General features: G+C 42.5%; 1 protein-coding gene across 1 annotated transcript in view; it reads left to right on the top strand.

Annotated features, from left to right (window-relative positions):
- The window catches only part of faf1 (Fas (TNFRSF6) associated factor 1), a 58,876-nt gene that overhangs the window by 6,619 nt on the left and 38,093 nt on the right, over window positions 1–14,164 (top strand). The window contains exons 4-7 of the mRNA XM_068707302.1: window positions 1,664–1,929; window positions 2,114–2,205; window positions 2,679–2,770; window positions 10,465–10,570. Coding sequence (XP_068563403.1) covers window positions 1,664–1,929; window positions 2,114–2,205; window positions 2,679–2,770; window positions 10,465–10,570 — 556 coding nt within the window. The remainder of the gene's footprint in view (window positions 1–1,663; window positions 1,930–2,113; window positions 2,206–2,678; window positions 2,771–10,464; window positions 10,571–14,164) is intronic.

Raw genomic sequence — 14,164 nt, 5'->3', positions numbered from 1 at the left:
TCCTTCCTCCCTTGTGTCCTCTTTCGTAAGCAGGTTGGGAATTATCAGAAGCTTTGCTTTGTTGATCAGCAACCAAAATTCCTCAGGCCACCAAAAGTGATTTCCCTGGTAGGACTTGATCAAAACCGCTGAATTCCTGTTGAAATGCTTCACCGGCTTACAGTTTGTCCACGGGTGAAGGGCTCACCAGGTCTGTCTGCTTTGGGACACCTGCTGGACTACACAGGAGAACATCTCGATGTAGGGCAGCATGGAACTACCCCCAAACAGCAACAACGGACAATTTAACGGCCTTCAGTGTTACTGTGCCAAGTTTAGGTTTTACTTGTTTTCTCAGATGCTTTCAAGAAGTGTAAGAATCCTTTTTGGCAAGATCTCTCTTGTTTTTCTTTTTCTTCCTGGAGTAAAATATCAGTGTCACTTGTGTCATCTGTATCTATTTCCCCACAATACATATTAGATTCTAGATATGAGATGGTAGTTGTCTGCTGTCTACAATTACTGCCATATCCATACATATTCCACATGTTTACATGTACTCATGGTATGACTTCCCTTTTGTATTTTTACAGCCATTTTTCAGCATTTAGATGGTTTGAGATGCTCTCATGTCACAAAGTGGGATTGTCTTTGCACATCCATTAACTTGTACGCAGGGTTTATATCTGATAAATCCATCCTCCCTTGAAAATATAAAATCTGAAATGATCTCAAAACAGGTACATTTTGAGGGATTTCAGGATATAATTATTAAATACCTGCCTACTTTTTTTCAGAAACTATTCTACTTGTCCAATTATGAGTTTAGGAAAGATTTGGATCTTCAAATAATTGGTTTGTTTGTTACTGAGGTGGCTTGTGGAGGAGTCTGTTATAGCCTGAAGTTTTGTGGCCGCTGACAGTCAACCTACGCCTCTAATGTGGTGAGCCTGATAAAATGCAGCCTTTGTTAGAAAGCCTGAGTCTGGCACTATGTTCTTGGCAGACAGTTGCTGCTTACACTTACGGAACAAAGGGCACAAATTGTTCATGGACGGGAGACAAGAAGACATTATTTACTGTGTTGTGTGAAACATGGGTCATATATGAGCAAGCAGCAAAGAGAAAAGCTTTACAGAGAGAAAGCAGATATTGTAAGGGAGGATGGGTGGGAAAGCTGTTTTCTGAAAGTCTGATTGTATGTAAGTCTATTAGTAAATGATGCTACTTCTCATTTGATTTATTACTCAGTAAACATTGTAAACATGAGTTTATGGTCTGAATCACTAATGTCAAATCTTCAATACAGCATGATATTCATTTAGTAAATGATGGTCTTATTTAGAGTAAAATAAACGATAAAGCAGGGTATGCTTTAGAGAAAGGCTAGCTTGTGATTAACAGGTCGCTACCACAGGTCTGGGAGTTGTCTGTGTTTTCGTCTTAGGTTGCTTCAAAACGTCAGTCCACAAACCAAGTGTGACGTCCACTTCTTTTTTACAGTCTATGGTATAAACAAGGACGAAGATATGTTTGATGTTGCCACAGATAGAGATATTTATTTCTGATGGCTTCTGGTATGTTTTGGCGGTTTCTTCCATCCTGATCTTGTATGATAGACCGTGGAATATGAATTTAGCAGTCAGTCTTCGACACCATTACTGACCTTGTCACCTCTGTGCAGTAACTTTTCCAGTGAGGCGAGCCAGCCCACCATGTTCGGACCTCCTAACCAATCAGAAGCAGCTGACGCGGCAGCAGGAGGTGCAGTTCCTCCCCCCTCCTCTTCGTCTTCGTCCTCCTCTCCTGCATCGTCCTCGACTTCAGCTTTTTGCCCCGTCAACCCCGCCTCCCGACACATCGTAGAGCACCAGCCCCGGATGCTCAACTTCAGGGTGGAGTACCGGCAGCGCACTATAGAGCTGGTACTGGAGGAAGGCAGCACAGTTGGTGAGCAACACACACACACACACACACACACACACACACACACACACACACACACACACACACACACACACACACACACACACACACACACACACACACCGATATAAGTATTGTGTATAATCCTCAACACATCAAACTGCCTCTTCGTATGGAATATACATAACGGCATAAATCTATCTTACAGGAGAAATCAAACAAATCCTCGAGGCAGATCTTGGGATTCCAGTGTCCAAAATGCAGCTGAAGGGATGGAAGAGTGGAGATGTATCCGATAGTGTGAGTTAACAAACCCTTTGAATGTTGGTCACAAACCGGCAAGTGGAAAAAAAACACAATGTAGCACTGGTGATATGAGCGCTTATCTTTTCTTACTTTTGTTTTGCTTTTGCAGTTTTAGCAGTGTTCTGTGTCTTGATCTCAAGAATTTAATTTAAAATTTTAGTCGCAAGGACTAGAACATAGCATACATGACTTTGTTTTAATGCTGTTATGCAAAACATCCTATAAAACCATGTCCATATGAAGCATCTGTGGTCGTCATGGCCAGCATTAGTCAGACAAACAAATATAATCATCAGGAGATGAATGAAGTATACATTCTGATGAAGTATATTTCCTTAAGAAATCATTATCTCCACTGCTAAGTACTTCCTTGTGAGTGGAACTATTTTGAAGTTGTATCTCTGCGCCTGCGCGTGCCCGTGCGCGTGCGCGCGTGTGTGTGTGTGTGTGTGTGTGTGTGTAATCAGACGGTGATGAGAAGTTTACACCTGCCCAAGAACAACAGCCTGTATGTCCTGACTCCAGACATCGCCCCTACTGCCAGCACCAGCAAAAACAGGTATGCAGCTAAGTATTCAGCACTCTCTCACTCTTCTTCTTATTTTTAATTTCACAAAAACAATCCTCTTCCTCTTCCCATCCTGGTTCACTTACACAAGTAACTATGAAATACTCCTGGTGGTGGTATGGACGTAGTACCTAATAGTGAACACCAGGCGGTGGTCTTTTTCCATTTATGTAGAAGATGCATCTAGAATCCAGCTAGCAAACACCATTTTCATTGGTATATTAAGAGACATTTGACCTGCTGGTGCACATTCATTTTCTCAGTCCATTGTGACATTTTGAGAGGGACATCTACCGCTGCAATCTCTGTTGTGTAAATAACAATTTTCCCTCCCGTCTTTGTTTCTTTCTGCCTGAAATTGTTGCTTGGTTAAGGTTGTTTCCCATCGTTCTCTTCATGGACTGTGTATATGATATTCACTCTTCATTTTTAAAAACACGCAAGTGTTACTTTAGCGGTAGTACCCAGTGACGAGAGAGTTTTGTTTTATAAAGCTTCATTAAGCCAGTGTTCTCCATGTTCATTTCAGTGGATCCGGGGCAGTATAAGCAACCTTTACTTCTGAAATGTCAGGCTGCTCAGTGTGAAGCCAAAGCGGTAATACAATCACAGGTGGCAGCCGAACATGTGATTGTCCTTTCATCGGTTTAAGGTTAACGTCGTGCAAAGAAGTCATATCTCTCCCTTCATTTCACCTGAGTATTACAGGGAGTCCAAGAACTTCTTATTTTTAATTTGAGGATAAGAGCGTTGGATTGGTGAAAATAGATATGTGCGAGGGTACATACAAACAACAACTTTGGGATGATGAAAGAAGAATTGGGCAAAAATACAGGCAAACTCAATAATATTTTGATAAGAGTATATACGGTTCCATAAGAGACGGTTCATAAGAGGACAAACATTACAACTAGATCGATTACAAAGCAACCACCCCCAACAATTCTGGACATAAATAACAAAAAAGAGGTAGTGTTTGAGTGTTAGCCCAAATACATTTCTTAATCGAAAAAGTACTAAAGAAGAATTCAGTCTGTAGTCGAAGCAAAACTGAAGAAGGCATCCAAAATAAAAGGTATTACATATGAACCTTTAAAATCTCATCATCTTTTAGAAGTCCTCTTGTATCTTTCCAAGACATGCTTTGAATATGGTGAAATGTTGTCAGCATATTCTTTTCATTAATAAAAAATAAAAGAAACAAGCCTGTATCGATCGTGCATATTCAGTACCAACTATTATGAGAGCAAGAAATGATGAATTCAAATCCACTTTCTCATGTTTTGTTGACTTTCAAAAGACTTTTGACTGGATTTAAAGAGATTTGCTCGCCTTTTAAATTCATGGAAGCGGGGGTGAATGGTAGATTTTCTAAAGCAATCCAGACCTTGTGTAGTCGCCCGGTTGCTTGTGTTGAGATCAATGATATGATTACTGACTGGTTCAATACATCTTTTGGAGAAAAACAAGGTCATATCCTCTCCTCTCCAACTCTTTTCTCGTTTGTGAATGATTTATAGGCATTAAATAGGGTATTTTATTATACACGGATGATATCAGTTTACTGGCTGAGTTTGACCTACACAAATAAAATAACATTGGCTCAGTCCCTTTAGAATATGTTGCATATAAATACTCAATTTCTCTTGATGGATTGATGACGTATGAGGCTGGAAAAGGGTCCTTTCTTGACTCTGCTTAGAGGGCTCTCGCAGCTTTATACTGGTACTTTATTCCTGGCCATTGAGGTTGGTCAATTCAAAAATATTCATCAGTAAAACCGATTGTGTGAGGTGTCGGAAAGTGAGTGCCATTAATATTTTGTACAGTATGAATTATTATGATTTAAGATGGTTATTTATCCATGAAATTGCCTGACTCTGTAATAATCCGGTTCACAGATGAGCAAAAATCGGAATGGAAGTTTGCGAACTTTCTCCTTTTAAAAGAAGGCAAGATGGATTATTTGATTAGTAATTATTTAGACTTCTCCAGTACTATGCAGTATATGTCTTTGTCAGTGATCCATTAATTTTGTTGTAGATGACGATGGTCTGAACACAGGCTGGGCATAGTTTTGTGTGTCACAATATAAAAATGTAATTTGTTCATTCATTCTACATGACTAACGGTCATATGATATTTTTTTGACAGTTGTCAGTTTAAAGGCTGAATGCAAACATTTTGATAAAACATTTAAGGACACCTTTTGATGCACCATTCTGTGATTGCCAGTTTTACTGTATCTCTTGGAATGAATTATCAAAATGTAAAATCAGATAGGCTCATAATAACGAATGTTTCTAAGGAACATTTATTTTTATTAGAGTTGTTTATAATCTCTGTTATGATGGCCCTTGTTTGTTTGTTGACAGTGGATTCTAAATTGAAATTGTACTGTAATGCTCCCCACATTTCCTCGTGTTAGCAGCCAAGCAAGCATCCACATGTCACCAGAACACTTGTAAAAGAAGTCATTTGGCAGTTTGCCGCATTGCCTGCTAGTTAGGCTAAGTGGTAGTTATATTGTGTTGGCAGCTAATGGCCCTCATCTCCCCAATCTTCCCTCCCTCGCCTCCCTCTCCTCGTCTTCTCACTCCCCCACTTACTGCTGTGTCTTTTTAGCAGCGCCGTTGCCATTTTTCCAAGTGTTATCGATATCATTTTGGGTGTCAGGAGCTCATTATTCTGTGTCAGCTATTTTGGTGGAGGACAGTTGGGGCTGAATGGAGTGGGTGGGCTCCTGTGTGTATGCACATGCGTGTGTGTATGTGTGTGTGTGTGTGTGTGTGTGTGTGTGTGTGTGTGTGTGTCTGTGTGTGTGTGTGTGTGTGTGTGTGTGTGTGTGTGTGTGTGTGTGTGTGTGGTGACCATGCTGTCATACTGGGAGAGGATAGGTGACAGATCACAGAGTAGGGGGGGTGCAGTCCCCTGTAGCGGGACCAGACAAGCTGTTAGCTTGCAGTAAAAATAAACTGTGGTCACACCGTAAATCCACACTAAGTGCAATTTGTGTGCAAATTTGTTGCAGTAGACTGAGCTCAGTGCCAGTAAAGGCTTCAGGATAAGGTTTGCAGGGAGGGACGCACACATTCGCACAGTCATCCCCAACTCAAGGTACTAGTGTGTCACTAGCTACCTCTGCAATATTATTGAAAACAAAAGCATTAAGGAATCAAATTATTATGCTTTACATTACAAACCCAATTATTAATCACAGATGTATAACTCTTCCTAAAAAACAATGTTATTTCATTGTACTTTAATACGTTTTCCCACTCTCAGTAATGCTCAAAGTAGAGTCAGTTAGACACATCATCTCTGTCTATTGTCTCATTATAGAGTGTTGCAGGAATTAATAATAAAACCCGGGATTGAGTTTGCAATTTGTGCACGTCTGGTTCCCTCGTCTCGAAGTCAATGGGTTTTTAAAAATAGTTTTTTGGTAAGATGCATGACATGAGGTCTGTGGGTAATCTTAAGAGATTTTTACTTTTTATTCTACAATATATAAGATGCAGCAGTAAATACCCCTTGAGTGTCTTAAAACATCAACACGCAGACGAGTCTGCCTTTACAGCCTCCAGTGTGTACTGGTGCTCATGCGACCGTGGTGTAGTTCCATTATACAGGGTTCCTACGCAGTATGGTGAAGTTGCTGTATAACAATTAATTGTGCATAATCTGTGAACAGGTGATACAGAACCACATTAGTTCTACTGTGGTTTGGAATGTAGGAGTGAAATGCCACTGTAAGGAATTCTGTGTTGTGTTATGAAACCAGGATACATATTTAAAAGCCTAATAAAATATAGATTTATTGTTATTATTACTCTTAGTAAAAGCAATGCTGTGGCTACTAATGCTCTTGTCCAAGAACATGACCAATAGTCTTATATGTTGTAGTAAGGTTAAAAAAAAACTCACCACTGTCTCCCATATACGTTTATTTGCTAGTTTGTAGTTGCAGTTATCTACCCAAATTTAATTTCACAATGTTTATTTGCTTCAAATTGTTGCTGAGTAAAAAATGCAAATGTCCCATAAATGGTAATATCTATGGCAATTACTTTGTAGAGCTTGGCTCATGCGGCACACACACCTAAACCAAACTGACTGATTAAATAGTGCTCCACTGTCATTATGATCCCGCTGAGTAAACTCCTCTTAGTTGTCTTGTTTGATTAGAAATAAATCTTGAGGCTTTGGGAGATTTTCCTCTGAGCACCAATCCATCTCAGGTAGTTATTTAGTTAGCGATGTGATGTGCAGTGAGTACTGCAGTGTCCAAGCCCTGTCCCAAGAAGGTTTTTCTCTGTGGCCATGTTGATGACTGCCTGTGAATACAGGAGGGTGTTGAGGAGGACCTAATCTCTTGCATAAATGATGAAGGCCTGATGAATATTTCAATGGAGCCTGTTTCCTTCCTCGTTTATTCTCCGCTCTGCTCTCAGCAAGCTTGTTTGCCAAGGAAAGGTTATTCTAATTTGAACTCTCAAAGAATTTTGAAATTGCAAAAATGATTCATTAGGTTTTGTGTGTTTTATTGCGGCTTCCTGTGCCCCCCTCCCCCCCATCTCTCCCTCTGTGTGTCAGCTATCCAGTAGCAGATTCACAGATGCTTTCGGTAAGATAGCTAGCTAGTTAGCTAGAGCAACCCTGATGGGAAGTATCTATCAGTGAGCATGCTGGTTAACGTTGGAACAAGATGGCAGACCGAAACAGAGCAGAACCTGAACGGTTTCGCATCCTTCTGCTTTGTTGTGGATGCAAAATATGGAGGAGGTAAGATGACCCTGTGTGTACTTCATGACCTCCGCTGTACAAATTAGAGGGAACAACTCACCTCAGTGTGTTTGTGTGTCTCAGATGAAACACGCATGATGGTAGTGAGTGTGTGAGGGGTCGGAGAGAAGGTGTGTGTGTGTGTGTGTGTGTGTGTGTGTGTGTGTGTGTGTGTGTGTGTGTGTGTGTGTGTGTGTGTGTGTGTGTGTGTGTGTGTTCCTCTGTGTCTGGCAGTGCTAGTTTAATAAGGTCTAGAGTCTGCTCTGTGCCGTGGGGACTCACAGCTTAGGCAATGGGCTTACCTCAGAATGAAACCAATCTGTTTAGCCTGCTCTTCTCCCCTGCAAAACGCTCCATTTTCTCTGTCCATAAAGTTAAATGACATTTTCCTCCCGGCACCCTTATGCCATGTCAAGTACCTCCAGAGATGTTGCAGGCCGACCTGGATGTCACAAGTGTGTGTGTGTTGAGTGAGAAAGAGACCTCTGAAGGCGGAAGCAAACACCCGAGACGTCCACATTTCAACCCCGTACCGCTCAGAGGGCCCGCTTCTTTCAGATGACAGCTGCTTTGAAAACATCCGTGGTGGAAGCAGGCGAGACAAAGGGATATTGCACTTGAAACATGGGTGTTTTGTTTATATTAACCTGCAAGCCTCTTCCGACAGATGGCACGTTTCTCCCCTCTGAATGCATTTGATATTTTGAGTAATTATATTTGTACTATAGAGCACAACGAGTGATCTGATTTTTCTAAGTAAATCTGGAACAGAACTCCACCCACACACTCACCAAATGGCTCGTCGGTCTGCCATGAATGACTGCTAAGATGTTCCTTCTTTGCTTGGAAGGACAGAGTAACACTTCCACTCAGTTTACCCTCTATCTCTGTCTATTTAGGAGTCTAGCTGCCTGCCAGCAGTAGCTCGGGACTGTGTCCAAACATAATCATGATATTAGCTAGATCCTTATTTATGTGTCCCTACCCCTTCCATTTTTCTCACTCTCCCTCCCTCACACACGCATGCACACACATCTCTCTCATCCTTCTGCTCAGCCCTATTACATATGCATCCATCTTTCCCACTCCACACATTTCCAATCTTCCCCAGTTAGCTACAACAAACATTACATTTACATATTGATTTCGTAGTTTTAGTCAATGTAAATATGCTGTCATTACAGTAAATTTGAGCTTCTGTTAACATAAGCTCGTCCAGATCTGTGCAGATTAAGGGTGTGATTGCATAATTAATGTGTGCGCTACATATTAATTCCCCCATCCCTCTCTTTCTCTCAACTCTTCCTCCTCTCCTTGGGTTCTGAGCCCTGATTAAGTGCCTGCTTCGGCCCTTAAGCCTCCCATTGATATTCAGCCGCACAGACCCAGCGTTTGCTCAAAACGCTACTTAACCTCACAGCTTATTGTAAATGAAGCTTCCAAAAGTTGATTCCCCCACCTCCTCCTCTCTACGTGAAGCACACAAAGTGTCTGCATTTGCGTCGTTCACAGCGTCTCCATCACAGCTGTAAGCCGCTGAGCGAGCTGCAGTGCCAGTCCAGAAAGTCTGACCCCTCAGGGCCTCTTGAACAGATTGCGTCTTCACTGCCAGGTCTCTGCTCACAATGAAATCAGCATATGACAATCACTGTGAGAGTGTGAACAGCTCAGACCAGTGCTTACCTGTCAACAGCATGTATCTGCCCGCCAGTGAATGTTGTTTATGCTTTGAGGGAAAAAATATAATTATTGCGGTTTTTAACACATTGTTACAAATAGTAGTTTGATTTATAGATTGATCTTTTAGGTGTCAGAGTATTCGTGTAGCTGGACGTGAGATAAAATGTGATGTTAAATTGTTTTTTATTAGTTTTTATTAATTCTCCTGTAACTTTGTCTCCACTCTGTTTGACTGTGTTATTATTATTTTACTTCCATATTATAATACTATGAATTTCAATTATAATTGAGGAATGTTTCACCATAAAACTGATGCAGATAGAGATACTAGCTTAGTTTAGGAACATTACATATTCATCAATCATAGAAACATCTTTAGGCGTCTGATACAGCTTACATTAGCCTGTAATTGAAATGAACTGATATGACTTTTAATTGATATGACTATAATCACTAAACAGTCATATTTCAGAAGCTAGACCGGTAGAGAAGTACAGCAGTTATCCAGCAGCTTCTGATAAAGAGGTTTGTCTTGATGCACAATAATGGCTCTTCATTTCATTATTTGCTTCTTTGGCTTGAGAATGAAAGCAGTTGCTGGTCCCCTTACATTCATAATTGTCGACTCTGTAACATAAGGAAATAGCCAGAAATCTCAGTACCTGAAGCAACAATTGTTGAGTTGTTGGTGTTGGTCGACACCCTTACGACACCCTGCCCGTGTGGTCACTTTGGGCCGCTGTAAGTCGCAGTAACATTTTGCTTTTAAGGCATCTTTGGTTTGTAGTGAGGAAGGTGCTGAAGGCCCTCCTGGGTTTATTTCATAATAGCTGCCAGGTTTATTGGCAATAAGGCAGATTGATGGACTCCATGCTGTTAGTGTGCAGGTGGTCATAGCTGTGGTAGCCTGCTGTGCTGAGCGAGGCACCGGCCAGGCTTGTTAAGACACAACCAGCGAAGTGGGCGACTCACCCCCAGAGGAGGCTCCCACCTCCCTGTGGGCCAGCAGGTTACCACTAGTTGACAAGTCCCAGCTTGCCCTCTACTTGTCTGAGTGGCTCTTAGTGGGAATGTTGTTGTTTTTTTGTGCCCTCTTCTTTTCTTCCTCTTTTGTAATTTTTATGCCTTTTTTTTCCTCCATATTTCTTTTCTTTTTTTGAATCTCCTTCTGTGTTCATCCCTATTTCCTACTGTTTTATTTTTTTCTTCTCCTCATTTAGCGATCTCCAAGAGTCGTTAAACCAGAACTTCCTGTTGGTCATCAGCCACCGCGAGGCCCAGAGGGACTACAGTCTCAACTTTCCCGGCACCAGAACCATACAGGAGGTATGACACCCGCATGCACGCACAGACACAGACCCTGCTGGACACCAGAGAGTCACTTTATATGCCCCAGACACTCAAAAGCTCTCAGTAACTCACCCACAGACTCTCACACATACATAATATTATTGTACCTGAGTCTAGTTTCCCATAACGCCGCTTTCATTCCATTTGCCAAACATTGCTAGTCTATCTCAGCCATCGATTCATTATTCATCACAAATGATCACATTTCCGAGCACATAATTACTCTCACAGCTGCAGTCTGGTACAACCCCCCCTCTTTTTCTCCCCACTCCCCCTCTACACTGCATCTTTCTCCCTGTCTCTCGGCAGCCTAGGAGGCGGTTTTAATACTCAACATTGTTTGATCTGGGCATGTGGGAGCAATGGAAGGAGACAGAGTACCTTTCATTTTCCTCATCTGAAACTAAACAGTAGATCCGGCAGCCTATGAAATATTTATAGTAACTCATACTGGACCCAGTGTGAAGGCAGTACACCTCGTTGTCCATCGGTTATTACTATCACAGCTGCAAATGGATTTGAAGACCATGGAAATATATGTGTGTGCTTGCCTATGTAGATGAGTAAGTGTGTGCGTGTGTCTGTGTCAATGTTTGTCCCCTAGCGAGTTCAGATCAGCACTCCCCTGCAGATACGCACGCACACACACACACACACACACGCACACGCACACGCACACATATTACTGCCCTGTACTAACCCTCCTAGGAAGACCTGAGCAGGCATTTGTTATTCACAGTTGGTAGCTTGCTGCCACAGGTGAGGGGAAATAAGCTCCCCAAAGAATGATCAGGTAAGATAGAGAAATCTCTCTATTGATTTTACCTCACATGTTAAGTAATCATTATTATACACTATATGGGGTAGGGAATGTCAGTCGGTAGCTGTTTTCATTCATGCAGCTTTATGTCATTTTTTTATTTTGTGTTTTTCATTTTGGTTTTCTCTTTATGGTCTTCATTTTACAAGCAGCTAATTATTTACTTTCAAGCAGCAATGAAAGGTGTTTCTCCCAAGTTTTTTTTTTGCTCACTGCTACCAATGAAGCTCGGGCCTGGCTCCTCGGTGCGGGTGAAGATTACACTAATAATAATCAGGCTACTTGCGGGGCTTGTAATGGTGCTAATTGAACAGATTAGTACAACCAACATATGAACTGGATGAGGCCGCTTGCCTCCCTGGCTTCCTCCCTCTCCATCGCTCTCTCCCTTTTCTCCTCCCTCCGTCATCTCTCTCTTTTTCTCTCACCCTCTTCTCAGGCAGATGGTTTTGATGAGCACCCACTGTGAACCTTAAGTGTTTCTGCTGGGATTACAAACACTGGGGAGGGGTCCCTGCGGTGTGGGAGGGGGGAACCATGGACACAGAAAGGAGGCAAAGGACTGTTGGCTTGGTGGGGGTGCTGTAAGAGGCCATAGGGGATGGAGAAGGGACAATGTGGGCTTAAACAGGCCTCCATGTCGTGGTCTTTTCCTTACGCATGCTTGTCTTTAGGCATCTCAAGGCCCCCTGCAGTGAAAATGAGGCCCAGAACTTTAACCTGCATAGATCTGGACTGTGTTTGCCCCATGTTGACCATGCTCTTTATATATTTACTCTTTAGCCAGGGAACGGGCGTCTTTCCTTCTTTTAATACCGTAATGTCCATGTGCTAATAAATAATATGTCATTAAACCATGTGTGCACACTATGTAGGGGCTGATTCAAAAGGTTCAGTGGCCAGTGTGGAGAGCTACAGGTGCAACCACTGTCCGCAAAGGCAGTTAAATAGTAGTTGTGGTTGACCTCAGTGAAGTTGCTTTTGAGAAATTTGTGATGCTCATAATAAAGACGAGGAGTTAGTATGCATTCGTTTTTTTAAAGATAAAAACAACATAAGAGACACAAACAAGAGTTGGAGTGTATTTCTGTCATCATAAGAAGAATGCAACAAAGAAGTAACACCATATTCAGCCAGCCTGACTCCCCTTTCTGCTCATACTGTGTCCACTCACAGACACATATGGACTCCACCACAGAGCACCTTTCTCTCCCCATTCTTGCTTTTGTCTTAGATGAAGACTAGCCGATGGTCCCTGCTTGTGCATATCAATAGGGATAGACTCCTATCTTCTTGTTTGTCTTTGCCAAAGGCTCTTGCTTTGCCTTGTGGCTCTCAGGGAACGGCCCTTGCCCCTCCCTTTCTATTCCTTTTTTCTCCATCTCTCTCTCTCCCAGTGTCCCTTCTCTACCTTCTTTTTTTTCTCTATCTCTCTGGAGCGCAGGGCTGTGTAGACTCTGATTGGCATTACCAGACAAGAGTGTGGGGGTAAGTTGCTGGCTAGCTTCTGAGCTAAGCTGGAGAGCAAATGTTTGCCAGGGAAGTAGAGGGTAGAATAGGGATGGCTGCTGGTTTCGGCTTGTCCGTGACCAGACCAGTTGTCCTGGGGATTTCCCTCCTCTACTGCCCCCCGGGGCTGGGCCTGGGCCCCCATCTCTGCTCCGCAGCTGGGCGACATATAGGAACCAAATGCAGACGGGGCTACAGAGCTGAGAAAAGGAAGGTTGGATCGAAAAAAGGAATGAAAGAAAGGCATCTGGTGCCTAGGGGAGACGAAGAAAGAGAGCGAGAGAGAGCTTGTGACTGTTTAACGGAAACCTTTCCTTCTCTTTGATTTGCTTCCAGACAGGGATTACAGGCAATTGGCATTTACAATGATTGGATCATTAATTTTGCCTTGAGGCATATTGCCCAGCAGCTCAGCACCACAGCCAGTCTAATGTTGTGTACAACTTGCTCATACACCCCTGCTTCATCTCAACATGAACAGCAACACACAAATCAGCAGCGCTGTGTTTGTCGCTAAGACTTTAATTTAAATCCTGTTCTGCTCTGTTAAAGACATTTCCATTACATTTTAGCTTCTGTATGTTCGAATCAGGTTGATGGATACTCTTCATCATTGGTGCCGTGTTCTGCTTCACACAGCCCAGTGTCATATACTGACATTCCAACAACACTCCTTTCTTTTAGGTCAAACACATGGGAATAGTAAGTCACATTTGCTGTGTAAAATTAGCTACTCGGAGTCAGATGAAATATAATTGCCTGAATTTGTTGCAGTCTAACTTCTCAGTGAGATGTCTGTTTCGGCAGACAGGGGGCAGCATTAGACAGTATTGCTCCTTGTGTGCTGGCTGCTGTGGCCAGCACAGGCAACGATTTGTAACTGAGGGCTGCTATAAAAACTTCAGCTACCTGGAGAAGGCTTTGTGTCTCCCTGTTGTTCCGTTGCCATGTTCCGAAGGACTTTTGTTGTCTTTGATATAAATGCATCAGAATTTCATAACAGCGCCGTACTTTTCAAATGGTCAGAGAAAGACGTGGTGTAGTTTCAGGTGGGCCAGCCTGGTGTGTAGCTCTGTTTTCTTTCTGTGTTGAAATCAGGATGTCCTCTTCTAGATGCCTTCCACTGTCTGTCTTCCCTCCTTCTCCTCCTCCTCCTCCTCCTCCTTCTTCTCCTCCACCTCTCACCTTCATTCTCTCTGTGGTGGGTGTTAGTTTGTTGTTTCTCTGATGCTGCTTTAACC

This window comes from Cebidichthys violaceus, unplaced genomic scaffold (assembly GCF_023349555.1).
Source record: "Cebidichthys violaceus isolate CVI_PGR_0920_01 unplaced genomic scaffold, fCebVio1.0.p SCAF_13, whole genome shotgun sequence".
Lineage (NCBI taxonomy): Eukaryota > Metazoa > Chordata > Actinopteri > Perciformes > Stichaeidae > Cebidichthys > Cebidichthys violaceus.
This window is presented reverse-complemented; position numbering and strand designations above follow the sequence as displayed.